The sequence below is a fragment of the Haliaeetus albicilla genome, chromosome 8 (assembly GCF_947461875.1).
Source record: "Haliaeetus albicilla chromosome 8, bHalAlb1.1, whole genome shotgun sequence".
In the NCBI taxonomy this organism is placed as follows: Eukaryota; Metazoa; Chordata; class Aves; order Accipitriformes; family Accipitridae; genus Haliaeetus; species Haliaeetus albicilla.
In genome coordinates this window covers 7027306-7039354 of record NC_091490.1, presented here as the reverse complement: position 1 = coordinate 7039354, position 12049 = coordinate 7027306, and the positions used below count along the sequence as shown (strand labels likewise).

Below are 12049 nucleotides of genomic sequence, written 5' to 3'. Positions count from 1 at the left end.
AGTCTGATATCTTATTAATTGATTTCACTCGATACTGTAATATTGGTGAGTCTTTCTTCCTGGGTTTGTGAATAGTTGTCCTAAAAACTTAAACATATATAGAGTTTTATATAACATGAATTCAGCCTTGTTTTTTCAAGATATTTCCTTCTCTAATGGGATTAATTTATGGAGGTCATTATAATTGCTTTATTACGTTGCTAATATAAGAGCAGTGAGTAAATTCCCTAAAGAACTCCTTTTCCTTTAGTGAGGAAAATATTGGTGTGCCCTGTAGCTCTGATTCATACCACTATTGTAAAGTCAGCCAGCTGTAAGATGTATGTGGAGGCAGTGGATGATAAATGTGTTCTAATAATCCAGTATACAAAGTGTTTCCATAAAAATTCTTCAGTAGTATCCAGGGACATTAAACAGTCCATCAATAAAGTCCTTCTTTAAATGGTTTTGAATCAGGCAAAGGCTGTTTTAATGCACAGTTGTACAGGCTATCTCAAGTTTTCCCCATGGTAGTTCCAGAGTCTGTTTTTAGCATATGATTATGATACTGCCGAGAACGTTGCTTCCGATAAAAGTGTGGATTGATTTGCAGTATTCTCAGCTCCAGTTTCAGACAAGAAATGAATGAGTCTCATGCTTTTATTACTTAAGATATAATTGTGTGTTTGTTGACAGTCATCAAAGAAATTAGCTTTATAAAATCTTTACTTAGGATATATCTTTTATACAGGATTAAAATTAGCTTTGATTACTTATATAGCACTCTGGATTTCTCCCCTTCTTTGTGGTGGACTTCTGTTTTGGGTCTGTTTAATTCAAATGCAACAGTGGGATAAAACTCAAAGCACTTTACTGATGTGCTGAAGACAGTAGAGTTGCTGCAGCATGAGGCACCCTCATCATCCACAGCTTAAAAGACTTGGCACTGGGAGACTCACTTTGATTGTTCCTACTCTCTCTGTAAAGCGGGTAGGAAGAACCAAAGTGAAACTTCCAATGCCAAACCAGGCAGGAACAAATGAAGTGAGTCTTCCAGGTTGTTCCCACCTGCTTTCAGAGAGGGGACAAACAAAATGTCTGGGATGCAGATAATCTCTAATACCTTTTGTGAAATTTACTTTGGAGAGCTGGAGATTACTTGTGCAGAAAGTACAGTATGGAGCTGTACATTAGTCCTGTGCACAACACCACTGAGAAAACAACTAAGAATGAGCAGTCACAGTGGAAATTCTCTTCACTGGAGAGCTTTGAGACTTCCTTTCTGAACTTTCTGCTAGAGCTAGCTCCAACCACAGTGCTGGGCTGATACACTCCTGTCCATCCTGATTCCTCCCTCCCCAGATACTTGGTTAGGAAGCATTTCATGTCAGAGAGATGCTTTCTTCTATTAAAAAACCCGAGAAGATTGGTTGATTTATTCTAAAACAAAGATCATACATTTACTGATTAAACTATCAATAAAATATAGACTATCCAAATCTCTGTGCTTTGAGTTTGTTTTCAAGAAAACTCATGAAATATAAAAGAACAATTTAAAGTATTTAAATGGAAAAGAAAATGGAAGTTTAGGGTTGAAAATACTCAGTTTGACTTAGTTCTGTATAATTTCCACATGTTTTTAATAGCCTAGTGGTAAAACCCAATAAAACCACTAGAAGCAATGAAATCATAATGAAACATCTCAAGGTCAGTCTTGTTTTTCTTTTGGTTTTGCCATTTAGCCCATACAATATTTGTAGCAGATGTAATGTGAGATATCTGTGAACATAAAACACTTCTTGTTTTGCTTCCCCTGCTTTTTCCATCTTATTAAAATACCCTTCTTGGGGGGTGGGGGGAGCACTAGAGATATTATGTCCTTATTAGGAAAGTTCAAAAGTAACAATTAACTACAATAAGTTTCATGTGGTGGGTCAAATCCTGGCTTTCAGCTAGTGTTGTGTGCAGACACATACAAGCGTATGTTTCATTCCTAAATGAAATGCAGATACCTCTTTGTGATGAAAGATGACTGCTTTTAAAGCAACAGATGCAGAACCCTGTACCTTACAGAAGAAAAACTCCTATGATGGAACCTGAAAAGCAGAACTGTGACCTACCCTGAGCACATCTGTAATTCTCAGTGGCATGGGAAGTCTAGGGTTTTGTAATGTCTGAATTGAAAACAATTCAGGAACAATATTTGCTTGTTCTTGTGCCAGACTGAATGCTCTATGCTAGTTTGGAAGGAAGGACAGCATGCCCTACAACCAAAAGTCTTTGTAGGAGTATAAATAAGTTTTCATCATATCACGAATAGGAGAAGGAAAAGAGTTGTTCCATTAACTGTATAGTCTGTTCCAGTAGTTTTCAGTGAGTGAGAGGTAGCCAAGAATTAGCTGTGAAGGGGTGACCAGTGACTCACAGATGCTTGTGGATACCTGCAGACCTGTCTTTAGTGGCTGTCCTCAAGTAGAAGCTTTGTGACGAGAGGGATAGCTTGCTCCATCCCTATATCTCCAACTGTTGGTACCTTCTCATCTTAGAGCCAGCAAGGAAAGGAGGTTTGATTCTACTGCAGGAGGAGAAGTGATTAAACACTCTTCCTCTTCACCTGGCAATACTCACCATCTTGTCTTCCTGAAGCCTTCTTTATTCATTCCTCAAAATACTCTCTCAGTAACAGACTGCTATGATTTTACTTTGACAGCCTGTAAAATATCTAAAATATCCTGTGACACAAATCTGCCAGAAGTCCCAGCTGTGCCAAATCCATTCCCATATATCATCTTCCAGGCTATGGAGATGCAACCGTTGCTACTTTATAAATTATGGAATCTGAGGTTTTATCACTTAAAACAGGAGCCTGGCAATTCCTGTGAATATTGTGAGTAGTGATCTTGTGCTTCCAGAGAGAAAGTAGTGGCTAATCCAAGGTAATCATATGAGTCCCCTTTAATGTCTTATGTAACTGTCTCAGTCTTCAGCTGATTTATCCTTACCATGCAACACCCTGTTGAATTAGAAAACTATTTTTTCTCTTTTTATAGATGGGAAGCAAACCCTGCGTTCTTGTGGTTACTTGACCATGAGATCACATGAGAAGTCTGAGACAGTAAATAATGAACTGAACTTAAGCAGTGACCACCCTTCCTGTTCTATTAATCTCATCCATTTGGGGTTTTGTGGGACAAACCCTCTTAAAAATTCCAGAAGTATCAATCAGTATGCTCCAAAGTAGTTAGTGAGGAATGTAATTTTGAGCATATATTGCCTCCTTAGTTGTATGTGAAATCCTAGGCTAAAGTGAGAAATTTAATACATGTATTTCATTTGCAGCTCGGCCCTTAGTGAATGGATGCATTAAATTTGTCTTTTCTGGGACCCCTTTTCCAAATGCAGCAAAGGCAGATATTTTCCAGCCATTATTACTGCAAAAAGATGTGTCCTCCTTCCCCTTGCCCCCATCCTCCCCCCCTCACAAGATAGACAGCTGTAGCATCCCTGTAGAAGAAACCTACATTGCTTTCTCTTCTTAATGTAGTTAGTCCTCAGCTGCAGGGCTGTGATCTCAGCCAGCTTAGTGCCTGGAGGGGAAAACCAGCAATTCCTCATTGCCACTGTGACTGTAATGAAAGATATCTGTCTTGATGTAAAAATGCACCTGGTCGTTCAGCAGAGACACAGAGACAGGAGTACATAGCATTGGGCAAGATCAAAGTCAGCCTGAGTTTTCCAAATGCAATTCATTTCCTAGGTTACACATTTTGCTTGCACACATCAACCACCTTCTGCTAGTAGTTACCTCATTTTTATGGAAAGCACAGAAAGGACTGAGGTCATTTCCAAGACTGTCCATCTGGCTTGAAGATGAAGCTTTCCATCTGCTTTGAAAGTATTACAAATTAGTTTGCTGTTAAAAATGGACTAAAATTAATGTTTGTTGTAAAACTGAAAGTGAGAGCTTATCAAATAGGGGTGTTACAGAGTGACTGTATTTTCTAAGTGCTTTAGAATTACTAGTATAGCATGGAGGGGGTCTACAATGTAATGTTCCGGCTAATTATTTAGATCATCTTATTTGTATGTATGTACTCAGGTGGCACAAATAAGCTTAGCTGCAATTAAGTCATTTAAGTGGCATCAATTAAGACTAGCTGAGAATATGAGTAACTCTATTAGTTCCATAAACTTCTGTATTTGGGTTGGCAGCCAAAAGCTCTTGGGAGTTAGTGGGATGCGTAAGTGCTCTGGTTGTGTCTCTTTCTCCCAGTTCTAATTCTTGCACAAGGATTTATTACAGCAATTCAGCACTTCAAAACTTCCTTGGCATTGACAAAATCCTCAAAAAGCTGTTTTAAGATGTCTTTAATCATGTTTTATGCCACAACGATCTGCAGTGGCTCTTTCCTTTCAGTAGTATCTCTACAGCAATGCCGTTGCAAATTAACCAGCGTAAAATGACTGTCTCTGATAAGTCTGTGTTAATTTGGGTTACTTCCCACATTATTTCTTCCATAGTTGTATACAATGCACCACGTTTCTTAATTATCTTCTCTCCCTTCTCAACACTCTCCCCTAGTGTGTCCTGAATATACTTTAATTGGCTAAGCTCCCTTTCTTTTTAGCAGGGAGAGGCAACTTCAAAATAAGGTTGAATGTTGCCAATTAAGAAATATGTTCTTTCCACATATACTTGAAAGTATTCCATGCAAACTGTTGTAATTAGTGATTGCTTCATTGATTGATTGATTTTTTTAATATAAAAGTTTTGAGACTATAAAGGTCACATGTTTGTTTTCATGCTCTGAAAGTAGGAGAAATGTATTTACCAACACAAAGCTTGCACTCTAACTTGATAATCAACAGCTTCATTATTTTTGTTGGAAGGAAGTGTGATCATAGCTGGAAAATGTGAACAGATCCATGCATGCAAATATGATATGGAACCTACTGCTAGCCTAATTGCACCATGTGTCAAGCTGCTTGATAACAATCACCATGAGACACAGAAAATAGCTATCATGGAGGAAAACTTACTGTAAAAATTATTTTAACTTCAGTGTTTGCCTCTCCCCAGTTAACAGTGGCATCTTGTGTTCAGTACAGAATGACTGTGGTAGCAGTCAGATGCTCCAGTCAAGGTCACACTACACTAAGCAACATATACTTACCAGAACAAAGAACTAAAGTGCCGTGGGTGTCTAGTTAGCAGTATTTGATACCACAAATGATAAAGGTCAGGTGAGAAACTGGACCACTGCCTTCCTCCCAGCTAAATGGGAGGCAGGTATTGGTATAAAACCCCAGTTTTAAAGATCCAAACAGTATCATGTAAAAAAAATAATGCATTTCAAATTTGCAAAGTAAAACTAGACACTCTTTGAATAGGGTTTGAATGCAGAAGGCTAATTTTAAAACAGCCTGTTGATTCCGTAAAAATACAGCTTCACACAAGACTTCTGCATTCCCTACTTGCCAGACTGTGGTTTTCTTTGTTGTGTAGGACTTCTGTAGCACAACTGGCTGCTGCTTCTGGTCTTTGACGCTTTATCTCATCTGAAGTTCTCCTTGTAGAAGTCGCAGCTTCTTAGCAGTGGAGTTGGCTTAGACCTCTTGAGACATGACTAAGCTGAAGAGTGGCAGACTAAGTAAGCTGTCTTAGGCAAGCAGGCAAAAGGATTTGCACTTTGTAGTTAGCCAAACATTGTAGGTGGCTGGAGAAGGTGGTGGTGGTAAGGCTAGCAGCACTTTCTGCTTGGCAGACCATGGCACCTTGGCATGGTGTGTTGGGAGACTCATCCCAAACTACTTAGTTTGGAACTACTCATTCCAAATCTTGGATCTACTTGGCCTCTTTCTTCATCATTTTTATCTATGCAAAGTGATTGTAAAGTGATAGATGACTGGCAGGATTTTACTATCACTTCACATAGCTGTAATTGACTGTGTGAAGTTGACACTTTGCTATGTTTTCTTTGCTTTCAAAGTCAGCACGCAGAGATCCTGCCCTCTCCACGCACGCTTACGCTGTTTCATCCCTGGCTGCTTGTTCTTGTCCCTGTGTCACCCCTTCACTTGTGTTGACACAACTGTCTGTTAGGACTGTGCTAAAAACATATGTGAACCTGGTTTGAATTAAAAATACTTCTCATCTGATTCTTTGTCTGGCCTCATAAATAATTGGGTCTGTACAGCTGGGAGAGGAGGCGAGGCAGTGCAGGGAGGAATGGACAGCTGGGGAAGGATGAAGGGGACCTCCTGGAGCTGCCAGTGCTGCTGAGATGAAAGTATCAGATGCTGTATTTGTCAGCTAGTGCTTCTGCCCATTCAGAGAGGCACAGACCAGCCTCAGCTCTCCCAAATCACTGATTTTAATGGCACTCTGTAGAGCAGGTCCATTATAGGACTTGTTCAGGAACAAACTGTTCTGAATAATTTCAGTTCTTCCCTATTCTTTGTGTTCTGTGTTTGTTGTTTTGACTCTAAGATCAAATCAGGAAAATAGTTACCAACTGTATGTATTTTCAAATTCATCCATTATTTCTGAGGAATTATAGGCAAATAAGATGTACATTTGTTCTTTCTGGCTTTACCGTTTGATATTTAAACTACCTATACTACAGCCCTCTAAGGCAACTAATTAGTGCAAGACAAAAAAGTAGTCTGAACAGGAGCTCTCAAGGAAGAGGTGAATATGCACATCCCAGGAAAACCATTAATCATGTGCATGAAGCATTTCTGTTTCTGGTTAAGTGCAGAAATTGTCCTTTTTGACTGGGTTATTTTTTCTCTACAGATGAGAGGAGCATATTATAATACCAGACACACATTATCTGAAACTGATATGTCACAAGTAGCTAAATATAATGTCAAGTGTATTGGTACGAATTACTATGCAATCTCTGGATTGAATCCAAACTTTTCAAAAGGTCTCCTCACTTCTACTCTCCATTTTGGCAGAGAAATAAGAAGACACTAATAGTAGAAGTGCACAGACAGCCTGTTTTTAAATGGCAGTTTATTAAAAATGTTCTCTATCACAAACATTGGAAACATACTCAGCAGATTTTATTGTAACTGAAAGATTCAGTAGATAGTGGAAAGGGAGTAACTGTCAATGTAGATCAACCACCAAATTATGAGAAATAACGGGCCAGTTTCCACAGCAAACTCCTCACAAACCCCCAATATTACTCAGCATCACCCGGTTCCAGTTTGTGTTCAGTCTGTCCTTAGGATGAAGCATGTGGTTCATGAGTTTCAGCTTTGGGTTTACACATATTTACAGTAGAACAGCCTACAGATTACAGGAGAGGACACATTAGCACCAGTGCTTATGGAATAGGGCTCACATTGCCTCTGCCACTGCATGTGCATGGTACTGATTCTACTGAAGAGTTAGGTTAAAAAAAGGTTAATAAATCTGGCACTTGGAAGGCAAACTGTGCTCTGCAGTGACCTAGGAATTCTTTGTGTTATGTATCACACTTGAATGCCTGTCTCTGAAGGCTGCCCATCGGAATTACCTTAATGTGCTTTCTTGCAAAAATGCATGCTTTGCTTCTCCTCTGCTTGAAGTGTTATTTAGTAATATATGTAACCGCTTGAGATCAGGAAATCAGTGTGATTTTCTTACTGCTTTTCTAAAACTAAGCACAAACTCTATTATTTAGCGAATATTAAACAAATTTAGCATCTTTAGCAGTTTTGGTGAAACATTTTCACATAGCAAAAAATCTACGTAAATACAGTGTTCATAATTACTGAGATTCAGAAAAAAAGGCTTTGGTTAGAAAATCAAAAAGGGTCAAATAAAAAAAAACTTTAAAAAAAAGAAACCAAAGGAGTGTCAAATGCTATACTGGAGTCAAATGAGTGCAGAATAAAACAGTAGTCGTCCATTAGTTAATTTTTCCGTATTAAAATCTTCCACCTAAAGAAGCCCACGTCTCTTGCAAGCTGTGTGCCTTTCCTGACGTTCACAGCTGGTCTCCTAGCTCCAGTACAAGCAGAGTGGCGATAATTCCACATTTTCCTGTTCAAGGCAAAGAGTCTCTCTTCCAGCTGTGAGGTAGAGATTGGGTATCAGGTCACTGTGGCATGAGATACCACTGAGTGCAGCAGTTACACATTTGTTTCTAGTTCATTTATTTCAATAGTGCAGTGGTCTTTACTGTTGGATTTCTTAGTGTGATTCTCCACTGGACTTTCTTCTTGCTCCACTTGTACGGGTATGTGGTGCTGAAACCCTTTCATTGTTTCTGTTCCACGAGATTCATTCATGGTCTTCACACAGCCATTTCTCTGGTAAGCCACAATCTGATGGATGTTAATAGGCTTAGTTTCACAGATCAATGGCACCTATGTGAAAAGTATTAAGATCTGGAATACTGCCACTGTTTGCTGTATACAACAGGAAAGGAATTTTTACTTTGAAAGCCTGTGGTCTGCTTTACATTAACCAAAATTGTCTACGGCCTCCGTAGACTTCCAGGACCTCTTTCTCATATACACTAAGGCATCTTTGCACCATCTGGATAAAGTGAAGGTGTCTCTAGGTATGTAAAAATGCAAATTCTGTCACAACTCTAATTAAATGTATACTCACAGTAATAACTGCTTGCATCAGTAAAGTGATGTAAGTAGGGTAAATAAAGACTAGAATTTCAGGGCTAAGTTCGAAAGATACGGACTCTCAATGACCAGTATGTTGGGCTTTGGGCAGTGCTTGCTCTTGAGTGCAATTACATAGACCAGTAAGTCATTTATTGTTGCCTTCTGCCTTTCTTCTAACCCAGTAAACTAACACCCGTCTTTTCAGTTTGTACTGTTTCAGAAGAAATAAAGAGGACTTTATTGACTGATTCATAAGTTAAATATTGAAGTGTTCTTTAAATCAAACTGGAAGTTCTGTTGGGGAAAATAAGATGTAAATACTGGCAGAGAAAAGAGGTGGGCTTGCAGCTGAGAAAATTTGGCCTTTGGGTATACATTACTAACTCCACAAATTATGCAGCCAAAATGTATGGCATACTAATGGTATATTTTAATACAATTATAGAGCATGATGCAAAGAAAAATCTCATCACAGATGACTAACTAATCTGTTAGGAGGGATTTCATATTCTTGAAACATCTCTTCTTGAGTTCTGACTGAGTTCTAAATACAGCAGTGAAATGTCAGGAGGCCTGTGTTATGCAGGAACTCAGACTACACTTCTGGCTCTGTAACAGATGACATACTTTACCATTAGGTTGTGTGTTTAGTTTTTTGTAGCTAGCTATATGTGTAGCCCATATATTCAGGCCTAATCCTGTCATCAGTAATTACTGCAGGTGCTAAGGACCTCAGAGGATAAGGTCTGTCTTTCTATATAAAACTTGAAAGAGCAGGAATTTTAAATGCATGTTGCAGGAAGGCATGAGAATGGGATTTACCAGAAAGACTGTCTGTAAAATGGAAGAAATAATAATAGAAATAAAGCTTTGCTTTTAATACTGTTGTTCTTTGTAGAATGCTACAAATGATGCACAGAAATGAAACATGCCTTGTGAAAATCAGTCCTGATGAAACTTCTCTGCATAAACTATTCAGTCTTTGTGGAAGAAAGGTAGTGAGAGTCTGCCATGAGCTGAAATGGTTGGAGATTAGCACCTGCAAGCATGATGGGCTCGTGGAATTAGGAATCTCCTTTGCCAAGGATTTGAATGAAGAGCATGAGAAGGAGTTCCTCATATAAGGAAAGACTGAATGATGCATGCCAGGGAGGAAGGAAAAAAAGCATAGGAGTGGAGGGAGGCAGGGGCAGAATACAGGGGTATGTGTGGCGTATGGAATAAGATATAGAGAAGGAAAAACAAAGATGAAAGGAGGGACTTGTATTAAATGTAGAAGATGCCTGAGAATGAAGTCTAGAATGGAGCAATGTGCTTCTGCTAGTCCAGAAAGGAAATTATTGCAATGGTGGCTTCAGGTTATGCTAACACAGAGGCTTGAAACACCCAGGGTAGTTGCTTGTATTGTGAGCTTATTGGTTATGCATATACACTCTCATAGATACCTTTACCTCCCCCTACGCACAAATACTCAAGGATATTTTTCACCCTGCTCTGTTGCTGGTCACATTTTTAGAGGGATGACTTACTGGCCAGTCAGGGCTTGGGTACTGAGTGTGGGACTTGCAGTTCCAGCACCTTGTGCATTTGCAGGGCAATGCAGCTGCTTCTCCTGCTCCCAGCCCCAGTGTGCCAGACACAGCTGGCTAGCAAGCTCTGAACTTGAGTGGCTTTTTGCATGGCCTTTGCAAGGACCTCTCCACCCTATCTGGCTAAGCAACACATTGCCCAATTCTGTCCTCTCTGTGAAAGACCTTTTATAAACTAGATGAAGCAAATGTGGGAGGCTGAGAGCTTGCAGGTTCTTTGCCATAATATGGCACACGCTGGTACACCCTGACTCATGGTGTTGTTACCTCGTCACCGTCCTTGATAAATTCCTTCCGGCAGATGTGGGCCATGATCCCAGCAGCCAGTGCATCTCCCAGGACATTGATCATTGTCCTAAACCTGTCTCTGGAAAATGAAATAGTAATGGTAAGTTGTTGGCTCTTTGGGTATCTTCCTATGCCTTCATCACTGCAGTAATTATAGCTGAAGGCCAGTTTTGCTGTTTTTATGAGCTAACAAGTTTAGAAATGGTAGTAGGGAGTTTGGCATCGGGCAGCCACTAGTTACTGAGCTGCTCAGTTGGGTTTTCCAGCCTTTTCAGAGCTCGGTACACTGTGCTGCCACATACTTTAATTTGTAACTGAGTTAACTACAGCAGCCATGCCTCCCTATACATGCAAGCGGATTCAGCACTAAAAAGGTTTAACACAGCAGATCAAGACTGCATTTATGTCTGAGTTTTTATGTCAAGGTCCAGTATTACGGCCTGATTTGGAGGCTGGTGCTGCAAATGTCTTAATTCAATAAAAGTAGAGGGCAGCCAGTACAACCAGTACCTTATATTAATTATCAAGGCCCAATCTCAGCAACCAAAGTGCTAGTTAAGAAGATTATTATATTGGTAGAATGTGAAGAATACAATCAAAATTATTCAGAAGATTGCTAAATAACTACACTCACAAACTAAGCACTGCCTATATTTAAATCATGTTAGTTTCTGAAAAAGCTATGGTTGCTATGGCTACCAGTGGCTCTTAAAGATTCTTCATTTTCAGTTATCATCTTTTCCAATTTAAATTTGTATGCTTGACAGTACTTTGTATATATACATTTTCACTATTTTTCATTTATTCATTTATGGGATCATTTCTGCCCTGTTTATACCTTCTACCCACTGTCTAAAAAATAAATCTATTAAAATACAGACTGTAAATATGCAAAAGTAAGTGGCTGTCATAGACAAGTGTTACACTTGAAACACCTTGGAATCTATTAGTTAAAATTGACGAGATTTCAAATAGACAATATAGCTTTTAAGTCTGAAATATATCACGTCTTTTCCAAGAAAAACATACACATCTGAAAACTGTGTCACATTAGTAACTTAATTTATAAATGTGGGCTATAAAATGGACGTTCAGAAATCTCCAGATGTTTGGCTTATTGAAGACAGTGACAGTCCAATATCAACACTGCCCAGATTTCTGATCCGGTATCTTAATATAGAAAAGAATTGAAACTGTGTGCTGATTTTTTTTTCCAGATATTTTAGGCATGTACTCTGTGCATGCAAATGTTTATGCAGTTGCTTGCCTAATTAGCATGAAAGTTCCTGCATGAAAGGTTATTTGCATGTGCAGTTACCCAAATTGTACATGCAGTTGCAAGTAACTTCAGCAATAATATTCCACAGCCTACACCTAGATGTGGTTGTTGACTCCAGGACTCAATCCTACACTCGTTTGCTGAATCAATTTTTCTAATTCCTGCTGTTCTGATTTTGGGTTTTGCCTTGAGGAAAATTCCCACAAGAATATGTTAAGCAGGGAAAAATACTGTTACAGCACATATTGATAGATGTTCCTGTTACACATAGACTTTTTTTTCCTTGGTTGATCAT

General features: G+C 39.1%; 1 protein-coding gene across 4 annotated transcripts in view; it reads right to left on the bottom strand.

Moving 5' to 3' along the window:
- Positions 1-6985: 6985 nt before the first annotated feature.
- The window catches only part of SLC1A7 (solute carrier family 1 member 7), a 59318-nt gene continuing 54254 nt past the window's right edge, over positions 6986-12049 (bottom strand). Inside the window, exons 10-11 of one of the 4 annotated variants that reach the window (XM_069788714.1) lie at positions 10455-10554; positions 6986-8046 (exon numbers count right to left, since the gene is read on the bottom strand). In XM_069788714.1, the coding sequence (XP_069644815.1) occupies positions 7888-8046; positions 10455-10554 (259 nt within the window). In that variant the 3' untranslated portion in view covers positions 6986-7887. Of the gene's footprint in view, positions 8344-10454; positions 10555-12049 lie in introns of all 4 variants that reach the window. The other 3 variants (XM_069788715.1, XM_069788713.1, XM_069788712.1) reach the window with 3 other exon arrangements.